Source organism: Toxorhynchites rutilus, chromosome 3, assembly GCF_029784135.1.
Source record: "Toxorhynchites rutilus septentrionalis strain SRP chromosome 3, ASM2978413v1, whole genome shotgun sequence".
In the NCBI taxonomy this organism is placed as follows: domain Eukaryota; kingdom Metazoa; phylum Arthropoda; class Insecta; order Diptera; family Culicidae; genus Toxorhynchites; species Toxorhynchites rutilus.
In genome coordinates this window covers 58,135,934-58,156,935 of record NC_073746.1, presented here as the reverse complement: position 1 = coordinate 58,156,935, position 21,002 = coordinate 58,135,934, and the positions used below count along the sequence as shown (strand labels likewise).

The following is a 21,002-nucleotide window of genomic DNA, read 5'->3' as shown; positions in this document are numbered from 1 at the left end:
GATTTTTCTTCCATGGAAAGATATAAAAATACGATTAGAACTTTTTTCATTTTTTTATACTTGAGTTACAATATAAAGATAAAAAATCAGATCACTGATATTTTGAAACATTATTCTAATGTTCTGAAATATACGCAATCTGCGTTTCAAGGATTTGTCGCTTGACTATTGATTTCTCCAGCGCGATCTTCTCCATCTCGTGGTTATGTCGTTTTTGTTCACTCAGATGTTCTTTGAGTGTGGCATCCACGGAAAGAATCGCTCGAGCTGATTGGCGCTGATAATGAACCAGATCACTCAAATTCTTGTTTGTGTTTTTTAACAGAGATTTCACATTGGTGTGAAATTTGTTTTGTTGCTCGACTTGCAGCTCTAATAGCCTCGTGGTAGAAGGTCTGGATTTTTTCGGCTGAGAGGGCTGGAAGTGAATGGTATTATTGATACCGTCGTCGGAAGTACCATAATATATAAAATTTTCCTGGTCTGCAGCTTGAGGTTCACCCGAAGGCGAACCCAACTGTGTTCCATGAGATGAGGTACCCGGGATTCCTTCCACGGTCGCAAGTAACCCAGTTAGTAGAACTGCCTGCTCCTCCAGCTCGGACAAATTGATAATTTTATTGGGTCCTCCACCTGTCGCCCTCTGCTCCCGTTTGTTGTGAGCGAGTTTTCGCTTTAATCCGGACTTATAGTCCGCCCAAACCTACACAGAAAACCAGGGCAAAAATAAGACTATAAACATATGTTTCGGATTCGTTTTAGTATATACCTTTTTCCATCCACTTCCATCGCGAATAGGCGGTCCCAAACTATTGACTTCTGCCGCCAGATCATCCCAGAAGGGTCCGGAATTTCCTCGGGAGAAACCCTTTGCTATGTCCGGTTCTTGCTCCAGAAGCAGCACAATCCGCTCGAACTGATTTTTAGTGGTTGTTTTGTTTTTGTTTTTTTCCCTGTTGAACGTTAAAATTAATTTAAAGAAAAAAATGATTAAAAATTAGCTTACATTTTTGCAGTTCACCGCTCATCCGCTGCGGAAATTATTCACTCCTTCATAAACAAAGTGGGTTTGACGTTTGGTTTGATTCGAATGAAAGATGTTCGAAAACAAAACAGTCCGAACGAAAGGTATTCGAATTTGAAAACACCTCGAACGAAACAGGGAATGGAATTTACCAAGTCGTTCGAAATATTTCGAATCGATTGAAATACAGAATAGACACCAATGTGATGTATATTATCCCGCACAGGACTGATGTTAACGGAATAAAAGTATTGATCGGCGAGTGCGCTTCAAGGTGGCCTCATTTCCCCGAAAACATGCCCTTGAAATTTCATTTGTGCCCCAATCACTCGGAAGTAAATCATGAAGAGCTGATGAAAACATGTCTGTTCCTTCCTATCTCTTCCACAATTCATCCAATTTTCTGATAAACGTTCCAACGGTGAAAAGCAATTTCATGTGATTCGCTTGCCAGTAGTCTTGGCAAAACTCAGACACGCATCCGTGGTGCTGTGGTGCTCGGAATGAACCGAATGTTGAACTTTACAGTTTTCGGGGTTGAACAGCAAATGCAAATATTGGCTCCATTTCGAATATTGCAGCAAATGCAGGAAGACCCTCAACCGAGCTCATGTTTATTATGGGGGAGAGAAAAGATTTTCATATTTCAAGTGAATCACTCGCAATTCAGCAGACCAGAAAACGTTAGTGCAAACAGCTCGCTCTTCCTGCTCATCAGCTTTCAAGTTTACGCTTCCTTGGCCTACAATTTCATTTCGCAAGACTCAACAACTTCTTCTCGGGTTGGGTTGCATGAAAGTTTTTTTCCTTTTCTGATGAGGGGTGTGGAGATTCCTCACTTCAACTTCTCACTTTTCACTCCCACCCAATGGCTGATACTGGCTGTGGCTAGTTTTCTGCGGGGAAATATGCCACCAGAGGAAATGTTATACATCTTGTTATTGTGTGGGCGAACGGTTGTATTAATTGTAGCTTCAATTTCTACGCCGGAAGAGAAATCTTTTCCAGACGATGAGTTTCTCAGTTCCGGCGTATTTTCTGGGTCAACCGCTATCAATAAACGAAACCTGAACACGCTGTTATGTTTTCTCCCCCATAATTGGATGGAAGAATACGAGCGACTGAACTAAACTCCAATCGAATTATTAAAACTTTCAAGTTTGCTTTGAAAGTGGCCATACTTGAACTTTAAGCATCGCTGAACTGAAAATTTATTTACCGCCAAGTTGTAAAGATTATTCCACCTCTTAAAGGGCTATGAAATATTAATTTTCCGCTACATCTTACGCCGAATCGATTGGTAAAATGATTCGCAATCTGATTCGTGCAATTCGCATCGCATAAATTGATCGCCGCCCTTCCCCTCTGCCTTCACACTGCCTTCGCACGAGTCACTTGGTTTGAGACTTTCGGCAAAATTGACAGCAACACCATCGCTGATAACGGAAACTGATGGTCCATTAATGAATTCGACAGGGCGGCAAAATGCTTTGTGCGTGGGTGCTGCTGATGGACGTTTGTGCTGATGCTGGTCGCACATTTTCGGCTCTGATGAACGCAATACGGTTGATTCCTACGGCAATGTGGCAGAAAAGCGCTGCTCGGAAATGTGCTGCTGCGTTAGAGGCTGGGACCAACACCAGATAATAGATGCCGGGAGCTGCGTGGGCAAATTTATGTTCGTAACAGCCGTAAAATGCTAACATATGGATGGTTTGTATCCGCATATTGAGCCGACGGAAGAGGACGGAAGTGACCTTTCCTCGCGGCTATCATTACAGATGGTCAAAATCAAGCTCGATGCAATAAAACATACCGTTATATGTTTAATGGAGCCGAGCGGTGTTTCACATAAATACAATTCTAACAAATCACCACGCGTCTGCTGTGTCTCAAGACAAAGTGAAATTTGTACTGCTTGTGTTTACTGTGTTATTCAATCAAATTTAACACGAACTCAAAACCTGATTATTCAATCTGGACGCTCGATTCACAGCTGTGGAATAATGATTATCACGTCGACCCGAGAATACAAATAACAGATAATAAGGGGTCTTTTTTCAGAAATAAATGACATGCTTACGTATTCCACAACCCTCATTTCGATTGGAAAAAAAAATCACGAAAAGGAAACTTGACCTATGCTCGAAGAGAAGACGAAACGACGGGATGCTGAATCGATTCGTTCTGCCTTGGTGATAATGTGCAAACATCTGAAAGTTGGCATCCATAGCACAGTATGTTTCAACGGGAAAATTGAGTTATTGGATGACAGATTCCGTTTTGTAAAACGTTCACTCATGGGAATGTAATATGTCGCAGCCGGATTGAAATACGAAAGGTGTTGTACCTGTATAGCAGTAAAGAATTGTTGTTATTTCTGATATTTTATATACTTTTGAGGGGCTATTCATGTGCAGAAAGTATGAATGATAGCAGTTTAACAGTTTATTAAAGTAACAACTGCATATTCAAATTGATTAGCAAATTATGAGTCAACTGTTGGTGAATCTTGAAGCACAGTTTATTTGATTGAAGTGTAAAGTGTCAATGTATTTATACTATTGAAAATATAGAATTTTGTACCGAAAAACAGACTTTGCGAGGATTTTTATTGTATTTTTTTCTAAAGAAAAGTGCAGCTGATATTCATCGTGAACATCGTTGAGCATTTGTGAAAAGTAGTTTGAACGATGATCTAGTTATTTAATTTCCAATATCCAATACCCAATTTCCCATTCCCATTTCCTATTTCCTATTTCCTATTTTATATTTCCTATTTCCTATTTCCTATTTCCTATTTCCTATTTCCTATTTCCTATTTCCTATTTCCTATTTCCTATTTCCTATTTCCTATTTCCTATTTCCTATTTCCTATTTCCTATTTCCTATTTCCTATTTCCTATTTCCTATTTCCTATTTCCTATTTCCTATTTCCTATTTCCTATTTCCTATTTCCTATTTCCTATTTCCTATTTCCTATTTTCTATTTCCTATTTCCTATTTCCTATTTCCTATTTCCTATTTCCTATTTCCTATTTCCTATTTCCTATTTCCTATTTCCTATTTCCTATTTCCTATTTCCTATTTCCTATTTCCTATTTCCTATTTCCTATTTCCACCGGTTAACTTTGAAAAATAATATCTCAAAAACGAAAAAAATACTATCCCTGATATCGAGATATGTTATGTAGAAAATCCTCAGCTTTCAAGATAAAAAATATAAAAAATATAGCGCCCTCTAGTCCAAAGCCATTAAAACAATAAAAAAACGACTACAATCAATCATAATTTTTTTTAGCATGTACAATATTTTTTAATAAAAAGCATTGGCTTCAATTCGATATATCGATCATCTAAATCGGTTTAATGGTTCGAAAGTTATGAATTTTTGAAAAAAGTATTTTCTTGGGAAAAAGTGGAAAAAAAATTCGGACCACCCTAAAATGGAAATCGGTACTATAAGAAAAAAAAATAGAAAAATACGGGTCACAAAACCATATGTGATAAAGACCAAATTGCCACTTTTAACGAAAATCTGAGAACCACTTTATCGGTTTGACATGGACAGGCTGAATGATGCTGGAGACTTCGCTGTGTCATTTTAAGAAATAAGTGTAGGCACGGTTAACATGTCGTCTTCTTTTGCTCTTGAATACTTAGAGATCATTTAGTAAAGAACACGGGCTATGGAATATTAGGAAAATTAAGCGGATTATTTTGACATATAAAATGAATGCATAAATGTCTTGAAATGCGAAAAGAATTGGTAAGAAAGAAAATGGTATTTATGTATTAACGCCACCGCAGCGCAATTTTTCTCATGAATTTATTGTTTCATAATGAAATTTATTCAGAGGTCAATGTTCGAAGTTCTCATCTAACGAGGATAAGGAACCGAAGTGGCCCAAAGCCGCCGAGGGAACGCAATCCGATTCGGTCGTCGACTCACCGTCTGAATCGGCGGCCTCTCGCAAGCTAACCTGTGTTTCTCGGATTGCCCGGTTAGTTTCAAACATAGGAAATGATCCTTTGGTTAGGTTCGACAGAGCTTTAACGAGCATCGGACGGCGTACGTTTGGCTGGTGCATTACCTTTGTTCGGTTAATTTTTGCTTTAAGATATATCATTTATATTTCAATTTAAAATTTAAATTACCATCCGACGCTTGCTAACGTTCGATTGGATTTTACTAAAGGATCGACTCCTATGTTTCAAACTAATTGGACAATCGGAGGAACACAGATTTGCTTCCGAGGGGCCGCCACTCCAGACGGCTTGGATCTCACTAACGTAGATATCCTAATTCAATAATCACAGAAAATCATTCTTTCTTTGACAAATGAGCTTATTTGTCGGGGTGTGTTCAACTGATTTTAATTTATTATCAGGATTATTTGCATATTGATCTTTTTTTTTTGACGTAGGACAACGTCAACATATATACCATCAGACGGAAAATTTCTCCAGCAATTTTTCCGCATGAGACATTAACAGCGGAAATTACAAAACAAGTAAAAATTGAACGAATAAAAAAGGTATGTTTTGCGAGCGAATGCAAAGTATATTCATATATTATGCATTCTTTCTTTCGGTTTGATTCCCGTGAATGTTGTATGCAACCCGAACCTTACATGGCCTTTGTTCAAAATCTGTACACACAGCTAGTGATCCCCGATTTTTGAAATAAATCGTTCATCAACTAATCGAATACTTTTCAATAGTTTGTTATTCGATACGATTAATCGTCCCAAATAATCGATTAATCGCCACACTGAGAGAAAAAATTAGTAAGGTTAATATTTCTCATTTGCTTTTTTAATTTCAGATGGCTTTCTAATCTGAAATTAAAAAAGTGTTCATTCCACCTGAAAATCAATCTTTCAAGCTCCCCTAAACTCGTGAACGAAGCTCTATGATGTCAACGCGAATCGAGCAAATATAATAATAATAAAGATAATAATTAATTTCCAAGCGGAACACGTTTTTTAAATTAAAATTATGAATGAAAATAAACTTCTCCATATCAAATTGGTATTCTATTTAAATGAAAAACATATTTTTTGCATGTAGTGGAAAAATACGAAAATTGTTTTTGAAGACAAACACCAAAGTGTTTACGAGGTGAGATGATGTAGTGTGGTAAATTCAAAATAATCAAAATAACTTAAAGAAAAATAAAACTGCAGCGGCCGTAGTTTTTTTTTTCCTGGGTTAGGATCAATTAATCGACGTAAATTATTCGTTCGCTACGATTAATAATCGATTTCTGTAGGAAGTATTCGATTAATCGATTAATCGAACGATTATCGGGGATCACTACGTACAGCAAATATGTTTAATTCAATTGAATTCGAAAATTGTTTCATTGAATCAATAATTTAATAAATACAAACAAATGATGACTAAGCCTGACCCACCCATTTTTTGGCCTGCACTAACTGTTGCAGAACGTGTTAAGCGGTAAAGAAAACGGAAGCTAGGAGAAACGATTTCATTGATGTCTAAAGCTGCTGACCGAATGATGGGCTACATCTGGATTCTCAGTCGGGAAATTCGAGCATTCTGGACAATGAAGTTCCGGATGATACATCTTACCACTACAATTGTTACAACCAGTTTGAGGGATATCAGTACATATAACAAACAGCTCTTTTCAGGGCCACCATTTTGAGTTTCAATAGGGTTAAAATAATAGATTTCTGAACAATTAAAAATCAACAAAGAGTACTATCTGTAACACATCATCAAAAACCATTTGCTGCCTTGTGCCAAGGAATTATTTAGAAAAAAAAGTTTCAACGAGATTCAGCGTCAGCGCATAAGACATATGGTTGTTCAGAAGTGGTGCAAAGGAAATTACCGTATTTTATCAGCACCTCTCAATGGCCCGCATCCTCTCCCGATTTGAATCCAGTGGACTTTAGCATTTGAGGATACATGCTAGAAAAACTGGGTGAAGTAAAACATATGACTTTCGACACTTTTGAGAACCGTTTGGTGAATATCCAGGATGAAATGCTGATCGAAGTCGTGCGTGCGGCTTGTGATAATTTTGAAAAGCGTTTGCGGGCCGTAATCAAATACAAATGGGACAAAGAACACTCCGAATGACGCTTGGGAGTAGCAAATCATTCTCATTGTGCGAATTTCGGTGAATCGAGTCTAAATAATCAATAATGACGCCGGCCACGTCTTTACAGTCACCAGAGGAAGGGAAGGAATTTTAGTATGATATTTGCCGCCCGAAGGCCAGAAGGATCGCCTCTGTAGCGTAGTTCCCAAGCGATTATCAAGGAAGGGATAGTTGTTAGTAGGGGGGGTAAGAATGTGCATGGGGGAGGCAATGAATGTGTGTGGAAAATATGTTTTTCTTTTATGGCATAAATGAAGTGTATCACTTTCACTGTGAGACACTCTGTAAAATGACACCAAATCCACGAACGTTTATAAAGTATAAAAAAAGTATATAATTTAATCTAAAATAATGACAACAATATTACAATATTAGTAGTGATTTAAAGATTCCAATGACAACCGTTTTGACATAGGACTGCGTCCTTTATTTTTATACTGGGGTAACTCACTTTAATTAAAAATTCTGTTCATGTTTTAAAACGCTTATTACGTGAAATCTTGTATCTCTGCTCATAGCGCTACAATTAACGAATGTCATTAACAACAAAATTTCGTTGCTGAAGGTACTTGGGAGCCACGTCTGCCAAATCGATTTGAAAAATAAAAAAATCTAGGGGTTGTATCCGAGACACGACCGCTTAGGACGCAAGACTACGCAATCTTTTTTTTTTTTAATTTGCTGGTTTATCATTTCGGATATCATTTGCGAATACGTCGAAATTTCATAAATAACTCTTTGGTAAAAAGTTCCGGGACCCTGAAAAGGTTTAATGGCTTGCATGGTTTTGTAGAATCATTTCGAGAAGCAACGATTCTTTCTTGCCTTTGCGAGAACAATACACTAATTGCTCATATGTTGCAATTTTTTTCTTTTTATCAGTGCGTGCATTGTACTGAGTATTTTACTAGAGGCATCTTCCGTGCATCGCCATTCAACAAGCATCAAACACGCAACTAACAGATGCACACAGTTGCAGCGATAAAAATGAAACATCGCGAGAATGACCGTTTATGAAAAATCGTTTCTCAATTCTCGATCATAACCATCAACAAAGCTAGAAGTTTGTTGCATCAGAACAGAGCTGATACGCACGAGAGCAAATACGAATGGCAACTACAAGTATCGAAGGTGTGCTATTCACATGTACAGGAAATGAACAAGCAACACACACAACGCCAAACACTGTTGGCTAGAAGCGACCTATAATCATTTGCGCTCTTCTCTTTCTTTTTTCGCCTGCTTTGCCATGGCTCGGATGGTTGTGTTAATTGCAATGCCAGATGCACTTCAAGTGAAATATTCGCTAGCGTTCACAGCTCGAGGGGAAACATAGAACACAAAACGAGCCGAATAAGCGACCTTTGTTGTTTCGGGCACAGAAAGATTCTGAGTATTTTCATTCTTTTTTTTCTTTATTGAATTAAAGAGACTTTAAACTTTTCAGTTCATTCGTCTCTAGTCTTCAAAAAGACTCTTGGGAAACTTTCCTACTCGTTCACCTTCATTGCCTTGAGAAAGGACCTCGATTCCTCACCGTCCAGCTCGCCCAGCAACGGTGTTGTCCAGTCAGTGTCCTCGCGAAGAATGATAAGAATTTTCCTCAGATGGGATACAATACTTATACGCTAGCGGCAGCTTACTTACTATGCAAGGGCGAAGTTTACTTCACAAATATCCTTTTTTTATATCTGTATTATAGTGATTTTCGACTCATTTGATTGGTTCGTCACTTTTACTTCCATTTTTGGAAGAATGTCGGGAGTGAGAATTGAACTCGCGACCTTTAGCGTGAGAGGCATAGATGTTACCACTACGCCAGATCGCCTCCACGCACAAATATCCTTTTTTCGCTACCCCCGTCGTTGTTTCTATTCTAGCCGCTGCATAATTGCCCGTTATTGACAGCTCTGCTCGGGAAATCACACAAATGGACAGAACAAATGTTGGAAATTGGAATACTTCCAATTTTTCATCAATTTAAACCATATACAGACTATGGCATTGTAATGTATATCATATCAAACAATTCTTAGAAAATTTCCGATTGTAAATCGTTAAAATCCATTCGCAGCAAAAATATTTATAAACGTTAACTTTATTTCATGAAAACGTGACCTGTTTTCTGATTTGGCACCATTAATGAAAGACGAAGTCCTACGTCAAAAAAACTAAATTCAGAATTCAGAATTATTTCGAACAATCACAGTCCAACCTCAAACATCTGGCCATGCTCCTAGGTACAAACCATTCCATCTCTTAAATCAAGAATTAAGAAATGAATTGAGATCTATTTTCCAAATAATAGCATTTGGAATACTGCCATCAAAATGCCTCTGTGATTCTACGTCCCACACCCGAAGAAGGAAGAAACCGCAAAGATTTATCCAAACAACTTTTGACAAATATTAATATAATTTAAGCGCCCGTGGTGACACCGTAGATCTTTATTTGACTTGCGTCAAATATCCTTCTGGTGGCAGCAGCAGCTGCTGCTGCTGCTACTGCTGCCATTTTTTCACTGTCCAAACAACTTTATTTAAATATCCCCTCTCTTTTTCTTCCACAGCAGCAGCGATACCCGCTGTCAACATGAGCGCACTTCCGTTTCCGTGAACACGCCAAGCTGCCAGCGAAAGCGCCACAGTCCACACGAAATAAGACCGAATGAGAAAAAAACAGAAAATAAACAAGCAAAACTTTATAGTCCACCAAAATACGGGAAGAAAAGTTGATTTGTACTTTTGTTTCTCACCCACCTTCATCAAGATCCGCCACTGCTCACCGGAAACTGACTGACAAAGTGGAGAGTTAAAAAAGCAACTAAGCTGGTTATATTGGAATAATGAGAGAGACAGAAAAAAAAAGTTTCAACTGTAACAAAGTTTTCCTCGACTGTCGTATGCATGACAACTGATTCCGAGTCTGTTGGAATTTAAAGGCTCTGATGGACCAACAAAAGTTGCGTCCGAGCAACGTGGAGCAACAAATCCAGTTGTGCTATTGATTGCCTTCGCTCCGAGGGAACGGACCCCATCAAACTCCTGAGCACGGGTAATCACTCGATGAACTTATTATCTCGCGTCCAATCAGCGACGAGGCACAAATTTATATGTGTGTTTAAACGGACGTAGCAACGTAGAAAAACGTCAACCGGATCCGATTCCGAGTGCGAAAAGGACAAGACATAATCGATGAGAAACCAATAAACACTTCCCGTGAACCACAGGAAAAGTCTCGAAATCCAATCGGCAGATGATTTTCGCTGACATATTCGCAGAGCCACAAGAAGCAGTCTACCGGCGGAGCATCGATAAAAATAGACGGAAAAAATTCGGGCGTCGGAAAAAGATAAACGAATTTGTTTAGGTGGATGCTATCAGCATCAATTTATTTACGAAACGCTCCAATAGACAGCCACCCATTTATTTTCGGAAAGCCTGGACCAATCCGACGTGCGTAAGATTAGTTAAGCTCGTGCCGAAGAAAAAAGTAGAGGTCATCAATCCATCCATCCATCTCTATCGTAGGAGGCATCAGCAGCAGGGGGTGAGAAGAAAATGTCCTCCCGGTCGAAGGATAAGGTGACGGCCGCCATAAGGAAGTTTTTCAAGAGTCCGGACAAAAAAGAGAAAACCCAAAAGGATCGGGATCAGCAACATGGGGCCAGCGGAGGGACAGATCATCAGGTCGGGCCGGCCGCCGAGGGACACCCGATGCTTCATCCCACGCATCCGGCGACGCTGGCAGTGGCCGCAGCAATTGTCCCCAGCGGAAGCAGCAGTAGCAGTAACAATAGCAGTAGCACCAGCAAAGCAAACACCGACAGTCCCATGCGGAGGTTGCGATGGTGAGTATGAGTGTATTGATTTTTAATTTGTCAACGTAATTCCAGAGTAGAGTCAAGCAGTATCGGATCATCGAACACACTCCCGCAATTCATTTTATCCAACAGGAAAGCACTCACTAGTTTAGAGAGCACAATATGACAATCAAAAATAGTGAATTTCAACGGAACAATATATTTAAAGTACGAGGGTCTTTTTAAAAGTACATGCAAAAATAAAACTACTTAATTGTTTGGGGTAAACCTTTTTGATGTAGGACTACTTTTTTCAGTGGGGGTGCCAAATCAGAAAAGAGGTATCGTTTTTATGAAATGAAGTTACTATTTTCGGTGCGATTGAATTCTAATTATGTGCATACCAATCGAATCGTAAATTCTTTAAGATTTGTTTGTAATGTTATACAATACGATTCCCGGATCCGAACACGGTTTAAATTATTAAATTGAAAGTATTTCCATTTCCCATAATTCTGAGCGAATCATTGTCAACACAATTACATGCAGAAATGCCTTAATTTCAAGTTATTATTATAGAGTGTCCGAAATATGAAGCTGTGCGAAACTCCGAAACGGTTCACGTTATCGGAGGTGCATTATCGACATTTATACAAGCTTGAAGTTAGTGTGAAATAAAAATACTTCATCAGATTAGCACGCTATGCAGTTTCAAACCGTTATATTTTGAATGCAGTAATTACTTGTTTTTTTAATGTTTAAAGGCATGTAGTCGTGACTCCTACTTAACCATTTATCTGTATATTTAATGACATTTCCACAAAAATCATCATCATAATATAAAATCATCATCAGATACAGTTTTTTGTGTAATACTTTTTACAATATTCGAAAAAACGTATCCCTCTATAACGTAGAATACATATCCGATAGGGAACAATAAAATTTCATTCATAATTTTTATGTCAAAAGTACGTTTATTCCACTTGAGAAATTCATTATGATTTTCGCTTCAAAATGACAGAACAGAAAGTTCAATGCCGTCAATCTGAATTAATAAATGAATATTGAGGCTAGTGTTGGGAGATCTTTTTTCTCGCGCTCTAGAGATCTATTTCAAGACTGACAGTTTAAGACAGACATCGTTTCAAAGATGGAAAAAAAGATGACGAAAGATTGTCGAACAAACTTTGCATAGAAAAATTGAATGCATGTATGTCTGTCAAAGAAAATCACGCTTTTGTTTTCCAAAAAAATGGCACGAACTTTCCGGACAACCCAATTCCAATTATGAAAATTATAGTTATCAACCCTGATTGCATGTCAAACTTAAATACCATGAAACAGTGCACAGGCAAACCTTTTTTTTTGTGCGATCTTTTTAGTGCCATTTTTTTTTGCGATTTTCTATTCTTGTGCGATTTGTTTTTGTGCGGTAATATACAAAGCAGCATATTTAAAGAAGTTATCGTTCATTTTGTTTTTTTTCGATGTTTTATAAGCAATTCATTGTGAAAAAAGCATATGTGCGCCTAAATTATCCACTTCTTGAATCATTCCCATCCTTCCATCAAATGCTTTATGTTGCGCATGACATGATTTCTAATAGCAACAAGTTTTGACATGCAACTAAAAGCACAACACGCGTAACCGAAACGGCGAACTGTCCCATTGCAAAGAAGGAAAACAAAAGGAAAGTGAAAGTGAAAAGTGTTTATATCCATGAATTTCACAAAAATATATAGTTATCTAACCACGAATCGATAGTCTAGGTCTCTTTTCATAATAAAAATGGTTTTTGAGGCAGAAATTTTGCAAAGTTAATGTATGCCAGACATACTCGAAAAAAATAGGAAAGAGTCGAAAAAACGGCCTAAAATAGCTTCCGGTATCCGGAATGACAGATTTGGATTACGTTTTAAAACCCGCTAAGCCAGGGTTTTCCAGCCATCTGAGTTGATTTATTAAACGAACGCTTAAGTTTTGTCGGCCAGTTTGAATGTCAATTTTCTGACTTCCGCCAAGGACTTCGCAAAGAATTTCCTCTCTAGGTCGGAGAGATGTCGCACCAGCTGCTGATTGAAAACTGTCGGAAGTTATCCTACACCCAAAATTGATTTTTAGCTCATGTTGTGTCATTCCGATTTATGACATTAAATGAGACATAACATAACAGAATATGTCATGACCCACAAATACTGGTAAGCATTTGTATAATATACATGGTACAGCAATATAAGAATCATACCGACCAAAACAAAAGACAAATAAGCTTTCCGCATACCTTGCTACATACACGGCCTAGACCGAGATAGATATTGTTCTCCTTCAAGCGCTCCTTTTTTACAGTCAGCAGCTGCGATGTGTTTTTTTTTGTGTGAGAGATTGTATGCAGCTGCGTGTGCCTTGTGTGTAAGACCGTGCGCGTCTGCGTGTGTTCCCAGCGGAGCGCCGATTAGGTAGTGCCCTCCAACATGACGCGCACTCCGTCACGGCGGCTCTCGGGGGGTACTATCCGTTGCTACAGCCCTCGCAGTTGTTCATCTCTTATGGTCAGGCGTTATCCGCACGCTGGTCGGTCCTCCACTTCCGCTGTAGCTCGGACATGATATGTACGATTGCACTGTTTACTGCGTTCCAGGTGCCCTCGTCACGACACACTCTCTACTCTCTACTCTCTACTCTCTTCTCTCTACTATCTACTCTCTACTCTCTGCTCTTTACTCTCTACTCTCTCAACTCTCTACTCTCTACTCTCTACTCTCTACTCTCTACTCTCTACTCTCTACTCTCTACTCTCTACTCTCTACTCTCTACTCTCTACTCTCTACTCTCTACTCTCTACTCTCTACTCTCTACTCTCTACTCTCTACTCTCTACTCTCTACTCTCTACTCTCTACTCTCTACTCTCTACTCTCTACTCTCTACTCTCTACTCTCTACTCTCTACTCTCTACTCTCTACTCTCTACTCTCTACTCTCTACTCTCTACTCTCTGCACTTTACTCTCTACTCCCTATACTATTTACTTACTACTCTCTACTTTCTACTATCTACTCCCTACTCTCTACTCTCTAGTATCTGCTCTAAAAAGAACGCACACACAAACACATATACGCACAAGTACGCACAACACATATTGGATACAAACAACTAATATCATAATTTTTATTTTTAAAGTTTGTTTATTATACCTGAAAAACCATTATTACCAACCATCAACATGGATGCCAAATGATTTTTCGAATTATCTTGATACAGCACGTGGAAATATATTTATATGCTTGGGACTGTCCACATACCACGTGAAAATGTGAATTTCTGTACGATTTAGAAATACTAAAAGGATCAGAACTAGCAGCAGCTACTGAGTGATCTACTGCAACTCATACTGGCCCATAGGATCACTGAACTGAAAGGGGAAACGTCCTCTCACTCAGGGAAGATAATTCCAATGTTAAAAAATCTGAGAAAAGTGATGTAGGGATTTATTTTTTGGAATAATATTACTGAATGTGTATGAGTTCAGAACATTGATTCAATGTTCCTACCCACAGAAACCAGTCAAACAACTGTATCCTAGAGTATACCCGAAAGCTCGAGAATATCTTTGCCGGATGGCATGACATCAGTTTCAGTCGAAAGGTTGCTTTCTAGAACTAGAATCGAAAATCGGTTTCGACTAAATTCCAGACGTATGACACAGTTAGATTTTATGGGATCATTGTCAGCTAAATTCTGTGCAGATACCAGTTGCTAAGTTTCTAATAATTCTTTTTCGAATAGTTTATTTGATCAAATGATTTCATGACAGTGCAAAATAAATGCCCTGGAAAATGATTTTTCCTAAATTGTATTTTTTTTAAATGGCCCTCATACTGAGAAACAAAAAAAATGCTTTTGATAAATATGTAATTTTTATTCCCTGTTCAGGAAAAAGACGACGCTCATATGCTATAATAAGTACAAATTTAGAAAAAAGACTTACACCGTTCAGAAAATCGATTTGTCAAGACATACCTTTTTAATAACGATTGTCCAGTCCTGAAGGCTACTTAACTACGAGCGAATATGTCCTAATACATTTCATTTTTTGTACTGATTATTCATTCATTTTCTTCAACATGTTTCAAAATTACTTCAAGGGACTTCTTATCTACAACTTCGTTGTCTTCATGAGCTTCGCCGTCGCTCAAAAGTAATCTAATTTAAGATTCTAATCAGAATAAAAATAGATTAACGATACTGCAAATGTTACGTTGCCTCGATAGAAACTAAATCGATATTCGAGAGTAAAGTTTAATCGGTTCTTTCTATGAATGATAATGGGTCTGATCACGAACGTCACTTCACGGTGAAAACGAAATGCTTTGTATGCAAGGTTATATGCACTTCATTTCGTTTCCACCGTGAAGTGGCATTCGTGATCAGGCCCAATATTTCACAGTGAGTAAGGTCGCCATGGACAGATCTAGATCACTAGATCTCGGTGCCGATTGCATGCTTTATTTTTTAAATATATAACATTTCGGTGTAACACAAAAATACAGCCATTCCATGCCAGACCGATACACCCAGGTTTTTTTTACGCAGGGGATACGTACCTCGTAAAAAAAACCGTGTCAATTGGAAAATCCGCGTAAAAAAACCATGTCACCTAATGATAGATATCAAATGGGACTATCCTTAAGTAGAACGGAAGTAAAAAGTTGAGTGTTGCTCGATTCCGGAAACGCGTTGTTTTTTATTGGTAGCTCTAATTCGATTTTCCTCACGAATGAGGTCATCTGTTGTTGCTAGAAGATTCCCTTGTGATTTGTACACTCTACTGCCGATGCACGTACAGTACCACTGTTGGACCGTCCAGAGCAAAGTAGACAGGGAAAGACATTCACGAATAGCTGCCCGTAAAAACCCCGTCCCGTTGTACCGCCCAGTGAGCTCCCCGTTACCCAACACCTAAAATCCACGTAGAAATCATGATAAGGTGCGACACTAATTTCCTTCAGAAGCGCTAAGCTCCGCTGAAAGCACTAATTACTGTAATATGATCTGAGGGAGTATAAGAGAGTAATGTGAGCCGAGGGAGAGATGTGATATTGCACTGGTATTTTTTTACGCGGGTACCGTGTTAATTATTTAATTTATTAGGGTGGCCTTTTCTATTTTAGGGTTGTCCAAAAAATCAAATTTTTCTTCTTTTTTCTAAGAAGGACTTTTTTTAAAAAATATCTTGTATGTCGATCATCTAAATCGGTCTAGTAATTCAAAAGTTATGATTTTTTTTTAAAAAAGGCATTTTTGGAAAAAAGAGGAAAAAGTTGATTTTTTCGGACAACCCTAAAATGGAAATGGTCACCCTAATGAAAAAAATTAAAAATGCTGGTAAAATGTTTTGCGATAAACTATGCGTGACTTTCAACACATTTCGGCTGGTTCGTCACTTTTACTTCCATTTTTGGAAGAATGTCGGGAGTGAGAATTTAACTCGTGAACTCTGCGTGAGAGGTACGGATGTTACCACTACGCCAGATCGCCTCCGGAGAACCACTATGTCGGTTCGACATGGAATGGCTGTATATATTTTTTTTCCAAAAAAATTAAAGAATTTTCACGAATTATAGAATTATAGTCAATATCTACGCTTGCCCACGTAGGTGGAAGGGGATTCCTAAATCTTACCGTTTCTGTCCACGTGGTATGTGGACGGCCCCTTTCGACAGTAGTATTTGAAATTAGAACACCATATATTAGTTTTATTTACAAATGTTTACAATATTTAAAAATCTACAGAAATTTACTATTTTGTAAAGTATTATATGAAGAATATAACGAATTTAAGAACGATTTAATATCTTTAAAATAAAATTTTTTTCCCCATCCCCATTAAAGCGGAGAGAGACAAACGTTTCAACTAATTCTTCTTACAATTCGCTGCAAAGAGCGTGGTGAGAGTGTCAATTCTGACTTCTTTCCACCGTCGTGACCATTGTTCGCCGAGGAGAGTGTGACTTTACTGACACTTGATAAAAGCCTTCGTTTTTTGGCAGTATGTTTAGGATCATTGTCCTGAAGGAAAACGAAGGATTCACGAAGATTTTCATTGATGTTGTCAATGTAGGCGTCAGCTGACATTATGCCGTAGATTTGAACCAAGTTTTCTATTTCAGACAGGGCAAAGCAGCCCCAGACCATAATGTTTCCACCACCGTGCTTTATCGTAGGCTGTAGACGACGATCTTGTAGCGTTTCACCTGTTTTTCTTCAAACTCTCGTCATTTTTTGATTAAAGATCTCTAACTTCGATTTGTCATTCCACAAACACGTTTCCAGAATGATTGCGAACTCTAGCCGTGCTTTTCCATGTTTGGAACTGATGTATGGTAGTTCACGAGCGGATTGAGAGTGTTTCATTCATTTCAAGTTTGTTCTTTTTAGACAAGATTTTCTCTATATCACCTTACTGGTGAGGCCTTAGCTAACGCCAGGAGGTTTTTATTGCTTAGCGAGCTATTTGGGATTTCTCCCGTCCTTCGTCATTGCAACGGAGACAAGTTCCGTGATGCCTAAACTTTGTTGCACTCATCGCATATGGTGCGATGAGTCAGCCGATGCTGCCTGCTCATTTTTCCGTTCGTTTATGATAAAGCGCAGTCTAACCACACGCTCTATCGCTAGGAAACGAATCACGCTCTGAAATCGTGACCCTTGCAATAATAGTCTGTTTTACATACACCACCTCTGCCCGATCTGTCAGCCACGGACTCAGACTTCTGATACTTTGCTCAAGTTTCCTGTACAACGACTGATACTATATTTTACAGCAATTTTCCGTTGCGATAGATTTTCCTTACAATCTTTTACTACCAAATTTCAGATGAGGATTGAAATTTGTTTACCAGCCATGATTTTTTCAAGTTCCAATACTCTTTTCAACGAGAAACAACTGAAGCACTAATTGAATCGAACGTAAATGGCGCTTACAAATGGTATTGACATAAGGTAACACCAATAGCAAGGGATGATTACACATTATTCATTAAGACATTTTCATTTAAGACTATTTTCTGTTTTGATACAAGATATTGTGAAATTTTCCAGTGGATTTTTTTCCATGAAGGGCCTGTTTTAACCCAAAATTACCGAATTCGCAAGATATTGTGAAATTTTCTCGAAAAATTTCGAATCAAATTGGAATTATTCAATGCTGGTCAATAACGGTTGATATGAACTTCCATTCAAGAGGTTACCTTAATTATCATCCACAAATTTCTAATAATTCAACTATGAAAAAGTCATGAATTCGGGTGGATGTTTTTCGTTGTTGTATGTGAACTTTTTGAAGATTGCAACATTTTGACTACAATGACTAGTTTACTAATCAAATGTTCGTGTAGAAGATTGCTATGTACAACTTCAATTTAAATAAGATTTATTAATGAATATTTACAGTACAACCGTTTTATCCAATAACCTAATGTTATACATTTTGTACCTATTGGTTTGATAACGACTAGAGACTGCCATTGAATTCTTCCTAAACACGAACTATAACTTGCTCCGGGAAAGCACCACCTTGCAATAACAAATCTCTCCTTTTTCCTGCAGTGTTGTGGCACCCACCAGCAATAGTGTGGTGAGCGTCCCTACACCCAAACCACTGGATACCACAATCCGATCCAGACGACTGATGAAAGAACTTAAGGAGATTCAACGGATACAACATTCGCGTCCCGAACCATACTTCACGGTAGGACAACCCCTCTCTTCTTCAAATTCAAACTCCATGCGACTATATGCCTCTTAATTTTCCCCCGTCCAATCGTAGGTGGAACTTTTAAACGACAACCTGTACGAGTGGCACGCTCGGCTGTACCGAGTGGATCCGGATTCACCACTGGCGGAAGACTTAGCCGAACTGAACATTCCCTACATCCTGCTGCATTTGGTGTTTCCGGACAATTTCCCCTTTGCGCCCCCATTTATGCGTGTGGTCGAGCCTCGCATCGAGAAAGGCTTCGTGATGGAGGGTGGCGCTATTTGTATGGAGCTGCTAACGCCACGGGGGTGGGCCAGTGCCTACACCGTGGAAGCCGTGCTGATGCAGTTCGCCGCCAGTCTCGTCAAAGGCCAGGGTAGAGTTTCGAGAAAGCCAAAATCCTCCAAAGAATTCAGCAGGTTGGTACGCGACTCCCGGTGTGTTGTGAATGTGAAATTTACTATTTTATCATTGCAGGAGAACGGCTGAGGAAGCCTTCCGGTCACTAGTCAAAACGCACGAAAAATATGGCTGGGTAACGCCCGCCATGAATGATGGTTAATCTGATGTGCTCAATTTACGACGTGATTAGCTCAATCGAATCAATAATAACAGGAAGAATAGAATAGAACAAAGAGCTCAAAATACAAACCGGAAAACAGATCTATAAATTAGGAGAATATTACACCATAGTGATATAAGTACTCAAAACTCGCCATTCTTATTTGACGATTGTTAGCAAAATATTTGAAGGGTTTTGTTCGAAGCTTCGACTTGGTGGATTTAGAAAAGCTCACACCAGAAGCAATGAAAACAATGATCTCGCTGTAACGTATCGACCATAAACGAAACCCAACTCAAAACAGTTCAAAATTCCACGTCGTCAATAAGTCTAAAGCAGAAGACGAGAATCGTGCAAAGATTTAGAATTTTTTGTGATGTTTAGAACTATGCGAAACCTAACAAGTTAGCACTAAGGAAGTTTGATACTTTAATCTTTAATATTCGTATATGTTTCATCGGTTGTCGCACACAGATGCATACATTTTCTTCTTCGTGGTTATTAGCTAGTTACATGGTTGACTCTAGTGTAATCTTCAACGCGTCGTCAACCACGAACTACGGAAAAGTAATCTCACTGATCGTTGCATTATCGAATAGAATATATGCTTCTCATTTTATCGTTCATCATTATTGAAAAAGCTACGTTTTTGAAATATATATATGAATCACGATGTAAAAAAATTACAACAAAATCTATACAAACAAACAAGAATGTAATTCAATGTTGGTACTGGCCGTTGTTGCCAAGGAAAAATGTCCAAATGCTTGTTGATCCTGTCAGACGGGAGTAAACGGAGGAAACTTATATGTGCTAAGAGGTGGAATAGAGTAAAAAAAAAATATCCGAAACATGAAATGGTGGCATATTCTTTGGATGACATTTCATAAGTGTTAGCTAAAGTTCACAAATTTCCAGCTAGCTGCAACTGAATGAGTCTACTATTCGAAGAGTTATGACTTTTTGAACATGAACAAAATTTTACTTATTCCGACCATCCGTGGAACCTGACTAAAGTGCGAACCGAATGGATTTAATTCAAACGCTTGCATTATATAAATGGACAATGAATAGCGATAAAAATGTGTATCAAACTAACCGGGTAATCGGTGGAACACAACTTGCGAGATGCCACCACTTTCGAAGATGGGTCGGGGGATGGGGATTTTGGGGATGACGATTCACTTACCTAAAATAACTGGAAAGTTCGAAACTACACCATCAAGGAAACCTTCATTCTACAGTAGACACCATCAAGGAAACCTTCATTCTACAGTGCGTATTCGTTGTTGTGAAAAAGTTCAAGAGCTTTTTTGACGTAGAACTATGTCTTTCATTAAGGGTGTCAAATCAGAAAACAGGTCACGTTTTCATGAAATAAAGTTAACGTTAATAACTATTTTTGCCCAGAATGGATTTTTGCGAGTTACATACCATACCAAACGAATGGTAAGGTTTTGGCATAAAATGATAGCTCAATTTATTAGCTATCACTCACCGTCAATTTCATTCAATTTTGTATAACTTTTTTTTGTATAAAAAAAACCATTGGATTGAACCTCCTACAGGATCATAAATGTAGGTTTTAGCCAATGTTTTTGTTTGGCGATTTTTCGGTTTTTTGTCATTTTCCGGAAAACGGAAGGATGGAAAAAAATAATTCTTGAAGATTTGGGTTTCTGTAACGCCAATAATCAAAATTACACCAATGGTGTACGT

General features: G+C 38.4%; 2 protein-coding genes across 5 annotated transcripts in view; one reads left to right on the top strand and one right to left on the bottom strand.

Moving 5' to 3' along the window:
* The window catches only part of LOC129777150 (ubiquitin-conjugating enzyme E2Q-like protein 1), a 173,279-nt gene extending 153,138 nt beyond the window's left edge, over positions 1 to 20,141 (top strand). Inside the window, exons 2-6 of one of the 4 annotated variants that reach the window (XM_055783233.1) lie at positions 9,730 to 10,615; positions 10,691 to 11,010; positions 18,571 to 18,712; positions 18,791 to 19,140; positions 19,199 to 20,141. In XM_055783233.1, the coding sequence (XP_055639208.1) occupies positions 10,721 to 11,010; positions 18,571 to 18,712; positions 18,791 to 19,140; positions 19,199 to 19,283 (867 nt within the window). In that variant the 5' untranslated portion in view covers positions 9,730 to 10,615; positions 10,691 to 10,720 and the 3' untranslated portion in view covers positions 19,284 to 20,141. Of the gene's footprint in view, positions 1 to 9,729; positions 11,011 to 18,570; positions 18,713 to 18,790; positions 19,145 to 19,198 lie in introns of all 4 variants that reach the window. The other 3 variants (XM_055783235.1, XM_055783234.1, XM_055783232.1) reach the window with 3 other exon arrangements.
* LOC129777151 (uncharacterized) lies at positions 65 to 1,199 on the bottom strand. Its single transcript, XM_055783236.1, has 3 exons — positions 1,007 to 1,199; positions 770 to 953; positions 65 to 703 (listed from the first exon to the last, which is right to left on the bottom strand). Coding segments are annotated over exons 1-3 (774 nt in total). The 5' UTR covers positions 1,009 to 1,199; the 3' UTR covers positions 65 to 115.
* Positions 20,142 to 21,002: the final 861 nt, after the last annotated feature.